Source organism: Ceratotherium simum, chromosome 20, assembly GCF_057802395.1.
Source record: "Ceratotherium simum simum isolate JZ-2026a chromosome 20, ASM5780239v1, whole genome shotgun sequence".
NCBI lineage: Eukaryota > Metazoa > Chordata > Mammalia > Perissodactyla > Rhinocerotidae > Ceratotherium > Ceratotherium simum.
Genome location: NC_141919.1, coordinates 5600851 through 5613598, shown reverse-complemented (window position 1 = coordinate 5613598; position 12748 = coordinate 5600851). Strand labels below are relative to the sequence as shown.

Below are 12748 nucleotides of genomic sequence, written 5' to 3'. Positions count from 1 at the left end.
CTTGTGTGATAGAATCTTTGCGGATATTTATGAGATTTGTAGCCTAAGCCTACAGATAATGGCCTTTCTTAGAATTGCTTCCTTTCCTTCTAACTCCCCTTTAAAACTAAAGAAAAATAAACAAATAGCAAATATGTGTATCATTTCCCTGCTGGTCTGAAGGTACATTCCAACTTAAGGACCACAGGTCAAGTTTGGGTTTATAGTCCTTCAGTGTTTCTGCCATCCTCAGATAGTGATTGAGGAAGAAGTCTAGCTCTTACAAATCTTCTTGATAAGAAGTTTCAGTTATTTCTTTCCCAGTTGTTTTGATGAGATCCTTCTTTTTTGCATCGCGAGTTTCCTGGCTTACAAGGAAGCAGGCAGCCTGGCATCCCCGTGAAGGCGGGTCGTTGCCATGCGAAGCCTGAAGAATTAAAATGGCAGTTCTGCTGTCCCTAGAGTGTGTGCTCCTCACTCGGCTCAGAACTGAGATTTCCATGGGATGGTCACCTTGCTTGGGAATTCATTCTCTATTTGGAGATAGAATGAAAAGTGTCCAAATTAAAACAGAAGTATAACCAAAAAGTCCCTAAAACAAAAATGGGTGAACATGGAAGAGGATGGACTGACTGGATGTCATTACATTCCAGATGTCCTTTAGTACCGCGTGGTATGGAAACCCTGCACATAGTGGCAGACACTCTGCTTTCCACCCGGAGGAAGAGTGGAGAGAGACCTCGAGCCAGCATCAACCAGGCCGAGAGGGTGCCATCCACATGGTGTGAGGACGTAGGCAGGCAGTAAAGATCCCCATAGAATGTCTCTCCAGAGTGTTGGGACCTTGCAGACACTGACAGCAAACCCAATCAGGGTTCTAATGAGGAAGGACAGGTGTTATCAGATCTTTAGATGTCAGCAGGACCCTGGGTACCAGGCCAATGCCTTCCCCACCTGTCAATCACTGGCGATCTGGCTAGTAACTATGAAAGGGAGGGAAGACTTCGCCAAACTCCAAACACTAAACTGATTGTTTTGGATCCCACGTTCAGAACTGAACTCAGCTCTGGTCAGTTTTGGGTTATGTTTGAAGCACAAAATGCAACTTTCAGCTTCAAAATGAAATCTGGAGAACTATAGTGTTTATCTTTCTAGCACACTGAAGAGTACACCTTGTGACAGTCAAACTACTTTTATTTCATTTTTGTTTTCCTTCATCCCTTTAAAATTTATTCACTAGGATTTGTCTCTGGCTCTTAGAGGAGTCGCGTCCTGTTCCTCGTTGCACATGAGAATCAACTGGAGAGTTGTAATTATTACTTTATTTTATTGTGTTTTTAGTACGTATTCCTGGGGCCTACTTTTAGCAACTCTGGTTCAGTGGCTCCTGGGTGAGGCTTGGGCTTCAGCGTTTTTATTTTTAGATCCCCAGTGATTCCAGTGTGCAGGCAAGGCTGGGAGTCACCGGTTGGGGTGAGAGCTCTGATTTGAGTTAGACCTTCCTGCTCAATTGTTGAGTAACAGATAATCTTTTGATCACTTTAGGTTGCAGACAGAATCTCAATTGAGAAATAGTATGCCTGTCCTGAGTTAGAAATCAAAACTCTGGACTTGATTTAACAGCCAGTCTCCTCTCCTCTCCAACTTCAGGCTGGCTATATGGGGGTGGGGGGTGGGGCTAGCTAATGAGGTGTCAGCCCCTCTGCTGCCCAGGTGGAAGGGGGTGGGCAAGGAGGACAGATGGCAGAGAAGTGTGCTTGCTGGTGGCTTTGTCTCTGGGGACCTGGGCATGTTCAATGCTGATTCACGGCCCTTCTTTCCTGGATGCCTCTCTGCAGTCCCCTCTCCTGCAGTTCCCATGACAGAAGCAAATGCCCCTCTGTTCCAGCTGGTGGAAGCCGCTCCTTTGTCAGCCCCCAGGAATGTAGCTTTGTATTGTTGGGGTCCTTTTGCCCCTCCAGAGGGACCTGTTGTCAGGACATAAGACTCCCCACACAGACTTTCTCCCGAGCTGCCTCCATCTGGTCTCTGGGGAACACTCACGTTCCTTTGGTCTGACACCTCTGGGTGTACAGGTCAAACCCAAACGCCACTTGCCTCCCATCACCACGGGTTGCTTTGGCCGTCTCTGGCAGGAGTCAGGCGCTTGTCCTCCGAGCCTTCCACCTGCAAGGAACACAATTCAGGTTCTCAGAGTGGTGCGTGGAAGCCTCATGGTTGGCTGATGGCAATGGCAACACTTCTCCCCAAAGAAACTTCTTTATAAGTCCTCCCTCGTTCTCCCTTCTCTGGGACGTCTTAAAGTCTCGGTGTGACTCAGACATTTCAGAGGACATGGATCCAGTGCTCAGCCACTTCCTGTGTGAATCCTGCTTCTGAGTGCCGCACTTTCACTGTGGTGTCGGTTACTCAGGCAGGAAGAGTCTTGTTTAACGTCCTGTCATACCAGCCTCCTAGGATTTTGAATACTATGTCAGATCTCCTTGGAGATATGAGAAACGGAGGCTGCTGGGCTACCCACTGTAGCGAGTTACAAAGCGGAGACAGCATGGGTCCTGCTTCTCAGGAAGGTGGCAGGGGAGGCGTGTGACTGGGGCGATAAAACACAGCCCTCCCCCCGTAGAGGAAAATACTCCAACCACCCGTAAAGCGAGAAAAGGTAGAGAAACCCTTGGGCTTTCATGTCTGTCTGCTGGTTGCCCTCACCCTGGTTCTAAGAGATCAGCTTCTAATTCCCAGGGATGTCCCTGTCCCCATATTAGGCAGGATCTACTCATGGAGGGAAGGAAGGAACACTGTTCTGCTAAAGATGTGTGGAAATTATAGGCAATGAAGAATTCAGCACCCCTTTGGTTGTTCTCTTTTTGTGGAAGCCACTGAACAGAGAATATTAAATAGAATAGGTGGAACCTCAAAGATTTTACCTTTAATGAGATAAACTCCTGTTACTTGCTATAGATCCAAATGACTCATTCACATCTAGTTCTTGAATTTGGACTTTTGAGCATAATTAGCCACCACTCTCCACGTTATTCAAAGGGAAGCTTTGGCATGGTGGGAAGGGTTTGGGTTTGAGACGCAGATCTGATTCAAATATGAGTTCCATCCTCCATGACCTGTGTGGCTTTGAGCAATTTTCTTACCACCTCTTAACTTGGCTTTCCTCCCTATAAAATGTGGGGTTCTAGCACCTGTGTAGAAGGTTCTTGTGAAGATGAGTGTGTCTGAGGGTGATGCATATACCTGCCCCAGGAGAGGCGGGAGCTCAGAGTAATGTCCAAGGGCCCCATTCCTTGCCTCCCTTTGTGTTTATGCTCTGTAGCCATCAGGGAGAAACTCTCTGCCCAGAACTGCTTTTCTCTCGGCACTGGCTTTGTCCTTCCTTATCTAGAATCTTGGGCATGCCTAGGGAAGAGGACCTCAGGACTCTGCCACCTGTAACGTGAGCTTTCTAGACTTGGCCCTTTAAGGAGAAAATTAAGTCAAAGTTTGGTTCCTAGAGAGGGTGGGTAAATGCAAGCTCCTTCTGGTGTCTAGGCTATTTCCCCTTCCCCTGCCCCATTTGGAACAGGGCCCAGAGGTGTGCCACTGGGGACCAAGCACATCTCCTGCCCTTACCCCTAATGTTTTTTGCAGCCTCTGCCAGTGAGTACCCACCCCCCTCAATATTTGGGTATCTGGCTGTTTTTAGGTTTGCCTTATGTTTCACTGAAAAATTGCCATCCCTTAGGCCCACTAGGGCCTTTTGACTTCCGTAAAACTTCTCATGGAGTTGTAAACCAGAGCTTTCTCACACTTTAGTGACCATACACGCAGTCACTAAAGTGGAGAAAAGTCAGAGTCACATACGGTGGGGATCCTGTTAAATACAGATTCTGATTCCATGAGTCTGGAGAAGGGCCTGAGAGCCTGCATTTCTAACCACCTCCCCGATGATGCTGATGCTGCAGGTCCGTGGACCACATTTTGTGTAGAGAGGGTAGTTCACCTCTGCCCTGCAGAGCCTGGGGAAGCCACTAGAAGGACTGATATCCATCAAGATTGCCTCACTGACTCCCTGAGGATATCAACTAGTAATAACGATGCAAATATAGAATAGCTGGTGTACAGAGATGCACTCTAATTGGGTTTGGCAAAAAGTAGGATGAGTTCAAGATGTAGCTTAAGGAGGCTTGGGAGAGTGAATAAAAAGTGGAGACAGCAGTGTAGGCACACAGAGAGAGAGAGCGGGGTTATCTGAGGATTCTCCAAAGATTCTGCTGTATCCTATTTAGCTTACGGGCCAAAAATAAGAGTTGTCTAAGGTGAAATTGATCCACTATGTTGCTGTCATTGGAATTTGATCCTACATATAGAGAAGTCCCTTCATGAACACAAAAGTGTGCGTGGAGACTGAGTGGAGATTAGAAGTGGGAAGGGTGTCTTTTTAAGCAGAAATTAATGGCAGAAAGACTGCTTGTTAAGTGTTATGAGGAAGAAACCTGGAGCCTTTGCTAGCATATTCTGATGAGAAAGCACAAGTTCTGAGAATTTTCAAGGTCAGATATTTCTATAAACGTGAACACGTTGATTGTTTTAGAGTAGATTCTCTTATCGAAATCATCACCCAAGTGATTAATACTTTAGGCTTGGAACAAACCTAGCCAGAGCACTAGATGATAAAGGACCGGTGTTTTAAAGCTTCCCTTTCTTTAGGCAGTACATAAAGAGTGTCTTTATGGCCCACTCATTCAGGAAGAATGTCATAGCTCAAGAATGCTCATTCACACGAGCAGTGGGAGTTAGTGACTTATGCTTCCTAATTCGGGAGCAGTTGTCTCCTATGCAAAATGCGCGTCAGGAACAAACTATAAATACTGGAAGAGTTTTCCCCACAGCTTCTCATTCGTACCGTTTTAGCAAAAGATTCATGACGTCTGGATGAACTAGAGCTCTCTGAAGCACTTAGAATTGCCCTCAAACTGGCAGATTTAGATTTGGTGAATTTAGGCCAAACAATGTTGGGAGAGGAACTTTCTCCGAATGTCACATAATAGGAAAATCTAAAGCCCCCACTACCTGTTCCTTAGGCCATTTGTCAGGACCCACTTCTTGACTTGGGAGTGAAAGGAAAGAAAGTTCTACCTGCTTTTCTGCCTTAAATAACTGAGAAGAGTATGGTTCGGCCACAGACTCATAATAATCATGATAATTAAGATTTATACTTAAATAGCTCTTTATGTCTCAAGAGTGCTCATGTTAATTAATTATGCTTCCCGAAGCTCCTGAGTTGCCAAAGCCAGTCCTATTATCCTCTCCTGTTGTACAGAAGTCTTCTTTGTTGCAGAAAGAGTGAACAGACTCCCAATGCTGCACAGCACGTTAGCCGTTCAGCCAGAAATGAAACCCAGACATCGGAACCCCCAATGTTTTTGGGCCCTGAGTTCAGCCTGCCCTTCAGAAAGGGCAAAGGAGAAGGATGTGGAAATCAAAAGGCAAGCTGCCATACGTTAGAAAACACTGTTGCCAAAGCAAGGGCAGTTCTTTGAAAAGAACAAATCTTTTGCTATTGCTTTATCATATGGAATTCTTTGAAATGTTTTTCAAGATCACACTAAATGGAGTCTGCAAATAGAACTGAAAGAAAAATCTCTCTCTCTTTTGTTTTTTTTTTTTTTTTTAGGGCATTAGAGAGAGACTAAAAGCTTAAAGGAAGGAAATGTGTTTTCTGGCCTTATCATTATTTTTATCTTGGCAACGGAATGGAAAGTGAACCCGACTGTCAGCCTACCTATCTTCCCACATTCTTTTTTACCCTACAAGTGTGCTTTTCCTTTAACGATAGTTGTCTTACAGTTAAAAAGTCGTAAAGATTTATTCATGAAGATTTACGTAAAGTCATAAGATTTACTCGCGAGCTGTAACCGAGATGGGAAGATGGAAGTGAAAAGGCCCTGACTTTAAGTCATTTAGCATGGAATTCAGAGGATGGTGCAGTGCTTTGGTTTGGTATAGTTACGGAAAAAGTGATTTTATCACCTGTGTTTAGAAGCCTGAATGCTCTGCAGTCTGTCTGTCGAGGCGCAGACATCGCGTGTCTCTGGAGCTTTGTCAGGAGTGCTCCTGTGGCTGTGGCACCGTCTCCTTGGTCCTCTCCCCGGGAGCGCTTCAGGCTGCGCTTGGACCTGTTAGTCCTCTTCCCGTAATTCCTGACAGTGTGCCTCAGGTCAAGAACAAAGCACAAGTGAGGGAGCACCTGGAGATGCTCAACAAACTCTTCAGCAGATAGAACTTGACTGTCAGACAGGCAGACGCTGTGCTCGGCTGCGTCTTCTTCCGGATGGGAGCAGTTGCAGCCTCGGCACTGACTGAGCCCTGGATGGAGGGAGAAACCGGCCACTGCTGGTTTGCAATGCCCCTGGGGTTAATGGTGTTCCCAGATTGCCCTATTTTCTTCTGGAGATTCCCAATTGAAGCTTTAGGGCTTGACGCCACCTCCTGCTGCCTAATCTGAGATTTCTCACTGGATGAGAGCTACTAGGACAGTATGCAAGGAAGTGTGACCCTTCTCAGATCCCACTAGAGCGCGTCACTCAAGTCCATGCTCCTCGTTTATCTTTCATTCATTCTCTCTTCATTGGCTTTTTTCTCTCATTTCCAGTGTTTCTCTTTCCTCATTCACCTTTTAGTCTGAACATCTCCAACAGAGGTTCCTACCTTTAGCATATCACGATATATAGTGAATGTATTTACACTGAGTAAAAGGAACAAGTTAGAAATTAGACTTAACAAGGGCAGGATAGTTTCAAAATTTGACCTTTGCCACAAGTCTACAAAGGAAGTGGTGATTTTTTTTCTGTCTGCATTTAAAATGATGTTAACAACTACCTCACTATTGGAGTGTAAACATGATGAGAGGTAGCTTGATTGAGAAGTTGCTAGAAGCAAAATACTGTGCTTAATGATCTGGGGTCAGCTGGAGTGACGTGACCCTTGCTTTTCATAAGCTCTAGGTCTGTGCATCCTCCCATGTGCCAGACGTCCTAAGCCTTTGTACACAGAGAGGCATTTCTTTCTTGCAGTGACTAGGCCCTCATCAGACATAGTACAGTTTGCTAGGGAGGAAAAAAACCCCATCATTGTTCCTCCCACATTGTCTTTCTGCGAGTTTCATAATCTTGCACTAAGTTTGGCTATGACTGATAACAAAAGTAAAGTGACAATACTTTTCATACATCTGGGAAAGTGAAGTTAGGAAAACGTGGTGCTTTTCAGAATGTTTAGACATGACCTAATGGTTCTGCTGGTGAACTTGGTGGGAAAGGTATGCACTGATATGAATCCTAAATCCAGAAAATGACCTTTGTTTCAGATTATAGGCTAACCTACTTACTTTTGATGCCACGCCAAATCCCATTTTTCTATACTGACATTTGCTACATTGAATTGATTCGATGTTCTTAGATCTTCCTGGGGGCTTTGTGTGAGTGATGTGTTTGGGTGTTCCCTCTCTGCCGTGAAGCTGATGGAGCCTGTACGGCAGTCGTATTCACTGAGGCCCTTTCAATGTGCGGCTTAGAGGAATCTGACTCTGAATCCTCCGTCTTTTTACTTTCTCATGGAATTGCATGTGTAGGAGCGCCTGCTAACTGCGGGCCCCCCTCTCACCCGTGCTGGGTCCCTGAGAGCAGGAGAACAAATCAGGGTGACCCACTCATTCCGCCCCAGCGTGCACTACAAGTCTTACGTCTGGGAAAGGCCCTCATTCCTGGGAAAACTGCAAAGATTTGCCTGGGATTATCCCAGTTTTAAAGCATAAAGTCCAAGATCTCAGGATCTCCTCTGTCTCAGCAGTCTGGATGGTTGGTCACCCTAGTACCAATGAAGGTCCACATACTTATATCCAAATACTTACAAAATATTAATCAAGTTAATGAATTGTTAAATAAAATAGGTTCTATCCTCCTACCTTGGCAAATAAATGTTTATAATGACCTGGAAGGCTGGGTTTGAAGATTGAATTCTCAGACTCTTGGAGTTCCAGGCTGGAGCATAGTAGTTTTGGTAGAGCTGGTCCCTGGCCATGACCCCTGTCCCGTGACTCTGACTATACAATGAGAGACTTCACGAGTGTACATGTGGACCCCCCAGCCCACCTGTCCTAGCTCAGCCCTCGCCCCTCCCTTGGGTCTGGGGTCAGAGAGTGCTCATACTGGTGGTATGGCCACCTGTGGGCTGACAGATGTAGGGGAAAGGCTGGCTAGGCCTAGGAAGTGGGTGTGGAGCTTGTGGGGAGGGAATTCTGGGTCCTGGCACCTGGAGTGAGGTCTAGAAGTGAAGGATAGACTCTCGTGGACAGGTAGCCTTGCAGATTCAGGCTGTATGTCGAGGGCACGGTGAGAAGAGGACTAGAGTGAGATCTTCTAAAGGAATGGATTACTGAGCAGTTCAAAGAATGACTTGCTCACTTGGAGTTATAAAATATTTCCTTCTGCAGGGGTAGGAAGTCCCCCCAGGGAGGGGACACCATTTGGTCCAGGGACTTTGCAAAGGGGAAGGACTTCAGACGATGGGTGGGCACGCCGCAGATGACATCACCAGGGCTGCCACCAGGATTTCTTGCTGCTTTTTTTCACTCAATTACTCCTCAAACTGCAGGGCAGCTTTCAAGACTCTTCTCAGGGTATCACATCAGCTACAAATGATTCTGACAATACATATTGACATATTATAACTCAAAACTGCTTTGAAATGGCGTTTGGGATAATAAAACTTGAAATACAATTGAAATTTACTGGAATTGATGACTTTGTATGAATTGATGTAGGCCCATCACATGTGGCTGCAGAGGTTGTGCACTGCACAATTTCAGCTGGTGCCATTCACATAGACTGCAGTCTGAATGGCGCCCTCTAGAGTTGTGCAAAGCATGGCAGTATGCAGCATCCCTGAATCAAAGTGCACAGCCATCTACTTAATTTTTCCCCCACTGAAATAGATATTCTTCTAGTTGCACTGTGTTAAAATTCTAATTTGAACACTAGGGCCACTTTTATTTGTTTCTTCATTTAGACTAATCTTGATTATTCACTCAAGAATACATGAACAGAGAATTGGCTCAAGTTTCACTCTATTGTAAATGGTATTTTTCTGCTAAGGGCTCAGAAGTGAAATGAGAACTGAGTCAGCTTTATGGTTTACAAGTTTTACTTTTTCACATGGCGAATGAGGACTAAAAACATAGGAAGTAGCTTTGAAAATTCATTTTGTAATCACTTAAATATTATATTGAAATTTAATTTTATTTCCAAGTGGGCTTTCATATAGAGACCCAGTTAGTTCTGATTGGAGAATCAGTAGCAAATGTTTTTGTCACCAGCTATTGTTGACAGTGATTTTAAAAAGGATTAAAAAGTATTTTTGCAAATCTCATGGGAATACTTTAAAATAGAATATTCTGATCATCTTGATGACTACAGAGTTATCCAGAAAAATTAAGTGGGTATACTTTTGCATTTTCTATAAATATATATTTATTTATAATCTCTTATACATAAACCATTTCAATAGAGAAACAACATTTATTTTTCTGTGTTTTATTAGGGCAAAAAAAGGGTTTATTTAGCCTTGCAACCCCTCCCTGAAGACCAAGTGGAGAACAAAATTGTGCTTTAAATATCATTATACAGGCTGTTTAATAATGTGTTTGTGAACGCAAATGGATGTGCCAAAATATAGTTTGAAAGTAACTCCTAAACCATCAGAGAATAGCAAAAGTGGTACAGAAATGATCTGTCTCTGGAATAAAAATACCAAAATTGCAATTAAAATGGCCCACTGTATAAGAGAAACAGTAAAAAAAAGCAATGGTCTTGGGGCCGGCCCAGTGGCGTAGCGGTTAAGTTCATGAGCTCCGCTTCGGGGCCTGGGGTTTGCAGGTTTGGAACCCCCAGCACAGACCGACTCACCACTTGTCAAGCTATGCTGTGGCGGCATCACATATAAAGTAGGGGAAGATGGGCACGGATGTTAGCCCAGGGCCAGTCTTCCTCAGCAAAAAGAGGACTGGCAACAGATGTTAGCTCAGGGCTAATCTTCCTCACCAAAAAAAAAAAAAAAAAAGAAAGAAAAGAAAAAGAAATAGTCATAATTCATTGATTGCTGAAGTTTTTCCAGCTAAAGTGATTTGTGATTTCTGTTTATTCATCTGTTTTCTTTTTTGGAGGGGTGGAGGTTGTGGGACTGGGGAGGGAAACAGAGTTAACATGAAGCAAACCAAGAATTTCAGGTTATTTGCCTGTCCTATAAAACCATCTACTCAGTTATAAAACCTTCCATATATATTTAGCTCATTTTAGTGGGTATAAGTTAGTAGTTTTTTAACACCAAATGCATACTTACAAATCTTTGCTTTGTTTTGCTTTTTAGGTGCAAACCCAAATTATCCTGATGTAATTTATGAAGGTAGCTATCATATTGTCTTTATTTTGTATTTTTTAAATGTTTTTCTAAAATGAAATAAATCAACTAAAAGAAGACCTTTAAGCTCAGTTAAATATACACTACAAGCATTACATAGGCCAAAATAATATTTCAAAAATCATTCAATATTGATGGCCGTTTTCCCTTGATATTTACAGTGCCTGTAAATAGCATTTTCTCTCTCATGCTCTGTTCTTGGAAGTAGTAAATCCATTCCGCTGTAACAGACATTTTGTTTCCATAAATGGGAACTAATTACCTGTTTAAAAGCCATGACTACCAAGAAAAGGGAGGTGTATCAGTTTCTGGCTATGACAGTAAACTCAATTCAAAATTGTGTTTCTCGTATAATAAGGACGTTTGGCTCACAGACAGGAACCTGCAAGGTAGGGCATGTTTTAGAGTTGGTTAAACCAGCAGCTCAACCGTGTCATCAGGGACCCAAGTTTTCTCATCCCTACACTCTCTGTCCATTGTGCCAGCTTCACTGAAAGCTGGTGCCCCTTATACTTATCAGATGAGGCAGCAGAGGGGCTACTGTCATCCACATTGATGGGAGGAAGGGAAGAGCTTCTGCAAGTGTTCCAGAAGAAAGGAAACTTCCCCAGTGACCTCCACCAAGCTCTCCTTGAATCAGATTTAAGACCCAGTTGGGTCGTGGTCTGTTCTTGCCTCCATTACTGATTGGAGCAATGGATTAACCTTTAACTAACTAGACCCACCCCTGCAGTTTAGATCAGCTTCCCCGGAATATGTTCTTGAACCCCTTGAATACAATAGGATTCTCTTAGGAATGTGGAAGAAGAGAAGCCAAAAGGTCCACTATGTTAGCTTTTAACCGAATACCTTATCTGTACTTTTCTATTTTTAATCAAATGCCAGGGATCCATCTTTAACAGATTTTCAAACCACTTTCATGACCAGGAGGCCTCTGTTTGGGAAAGTGGCAGGCTAAATTTCAAGACTTGCCTTGAAATTTAAGTTTGATTAAAAGTTAGATGGATTAAAATGTTATTTTTATAACTTATTCTATAAAACATTCTATTCTTTAATTTTATGTTATATATACACATTATCTTTTCTATAAAATGATTCTGTTTGTATGTTTATTATATGTGTGTGTATTTAACTTGAGCTATTTTTAACTGGGGAATTATATTGTTTTTACCTTCTTTATGCATGTGAAGCTATATATCCTTCAAGCTGTGGTTTGGATGATTTTGTGCGTGTGATTTGTGTCTTTTTGTTTTTATTTGTCTTGATATGGTTTAAAGGAGGAGTATGTCAAATTGTGTCACAGAGAAATATGTTTGAATTGTGATTTTACATTTTAAAATTATGTTTTAGACTCTTTTCCGGTAACTTCAAGATTTTAAAAATGTCTTCTTGTTGACTTCAGATCCCACTTTGGATCTTTGGGTCAAAATGTCATGATATTAAACTATAGTTTAATGATTTAATTTTGCATGAGTGGCTGGATGTAATATGAAGAGGGAAAAATAAGCAAATAAATGCTCTTAGTGTTTGATTAAAATTAAATTTTAATACATTCAAAATGGAAATGGTGAGAATGTGGTTTTGGAGCTAATAAAACAGCAAACAGATATAAAATAGATGATTTTGTTACTTTTCATTCACATTCAAAGGAACACTCTGCTAATAAAAATATAATTTAAATTGGTTGCCCTGAGGCCAACATGATAATTCTACCAAGGGAAGTTTATCTGGGGCTGACTTAATGAGGTTATTTGTTTAGGATGGAAATTGAAGGCACCATATCTGTTTAGAATAAAAATATAAAACATTTATAAACAGCATTGTCTGCAATAAGTTTACCAAGAATTTTCTCTGACCTTTTATATGTAATATTATTAATAAAAACTTTGCCCACAAAAAAAAAATCAGTCATTTATTTCTATCCTGATCCATGTAGACTAAAATTGATTTAGAAGATGGCAACTACATTTGAGACATGGTGATTTGAGAACATATCCTTACAATTCTAAATATTGTGTTGGTGCAGGTCTCTATCTATTAATTCTGAATCTGAAACACTGGCAATTCAGAACTCTTCATTAAAGTTCATATGTGGACCCAAGTTCCACATTCCATCTTGAGCAGCTGACTCTTACTCAGATAAGATGCGTCTGCCCTAGGAATCAGTGTTGCTGATTTCAAGTCTGGTTCATGTCTAGGCTCTGTCACCTTCTTGCCAGGTGACCTTAGACTGGTCATTTAACTTTCCTCAGCTGACATTCTTCAGCTGTAAAACTGGCAGTTGGACTCAATCTCTAAAGACTGTTCCAGG

The 12748-nt window shown here is 42.5% G+C and overlaps 1 protein-coding gene across 3 annotated transcripts in view; it reads left to right on the top strand.

Moving 5' to 3' along the window:
- Positions 1–12748, top strand: part of NTRK2 (neurotrophic receptor tyrosine kinase 2) — a 352156-nt gene that overhangs the window by 56427 nt on the left and 282981 nt on the right. For 2 of the 3 annotated variants that reach the window (XM_004440798.3, XM_087444335.1), the window contains exon 9: positions 10387–10422. The exons of the other annotated variant lie outside the window; for it this stretch is intronic. In XM_004440798.3, the coding sequence (XP_004440855.1) occupies positions 10387–10422 (36 nt within the window). The remainder of the gene's footprint in view (positions 1–10386; positions 10423–12748) is intronic. 3 annotated transcript variants of the gene reach the window in all.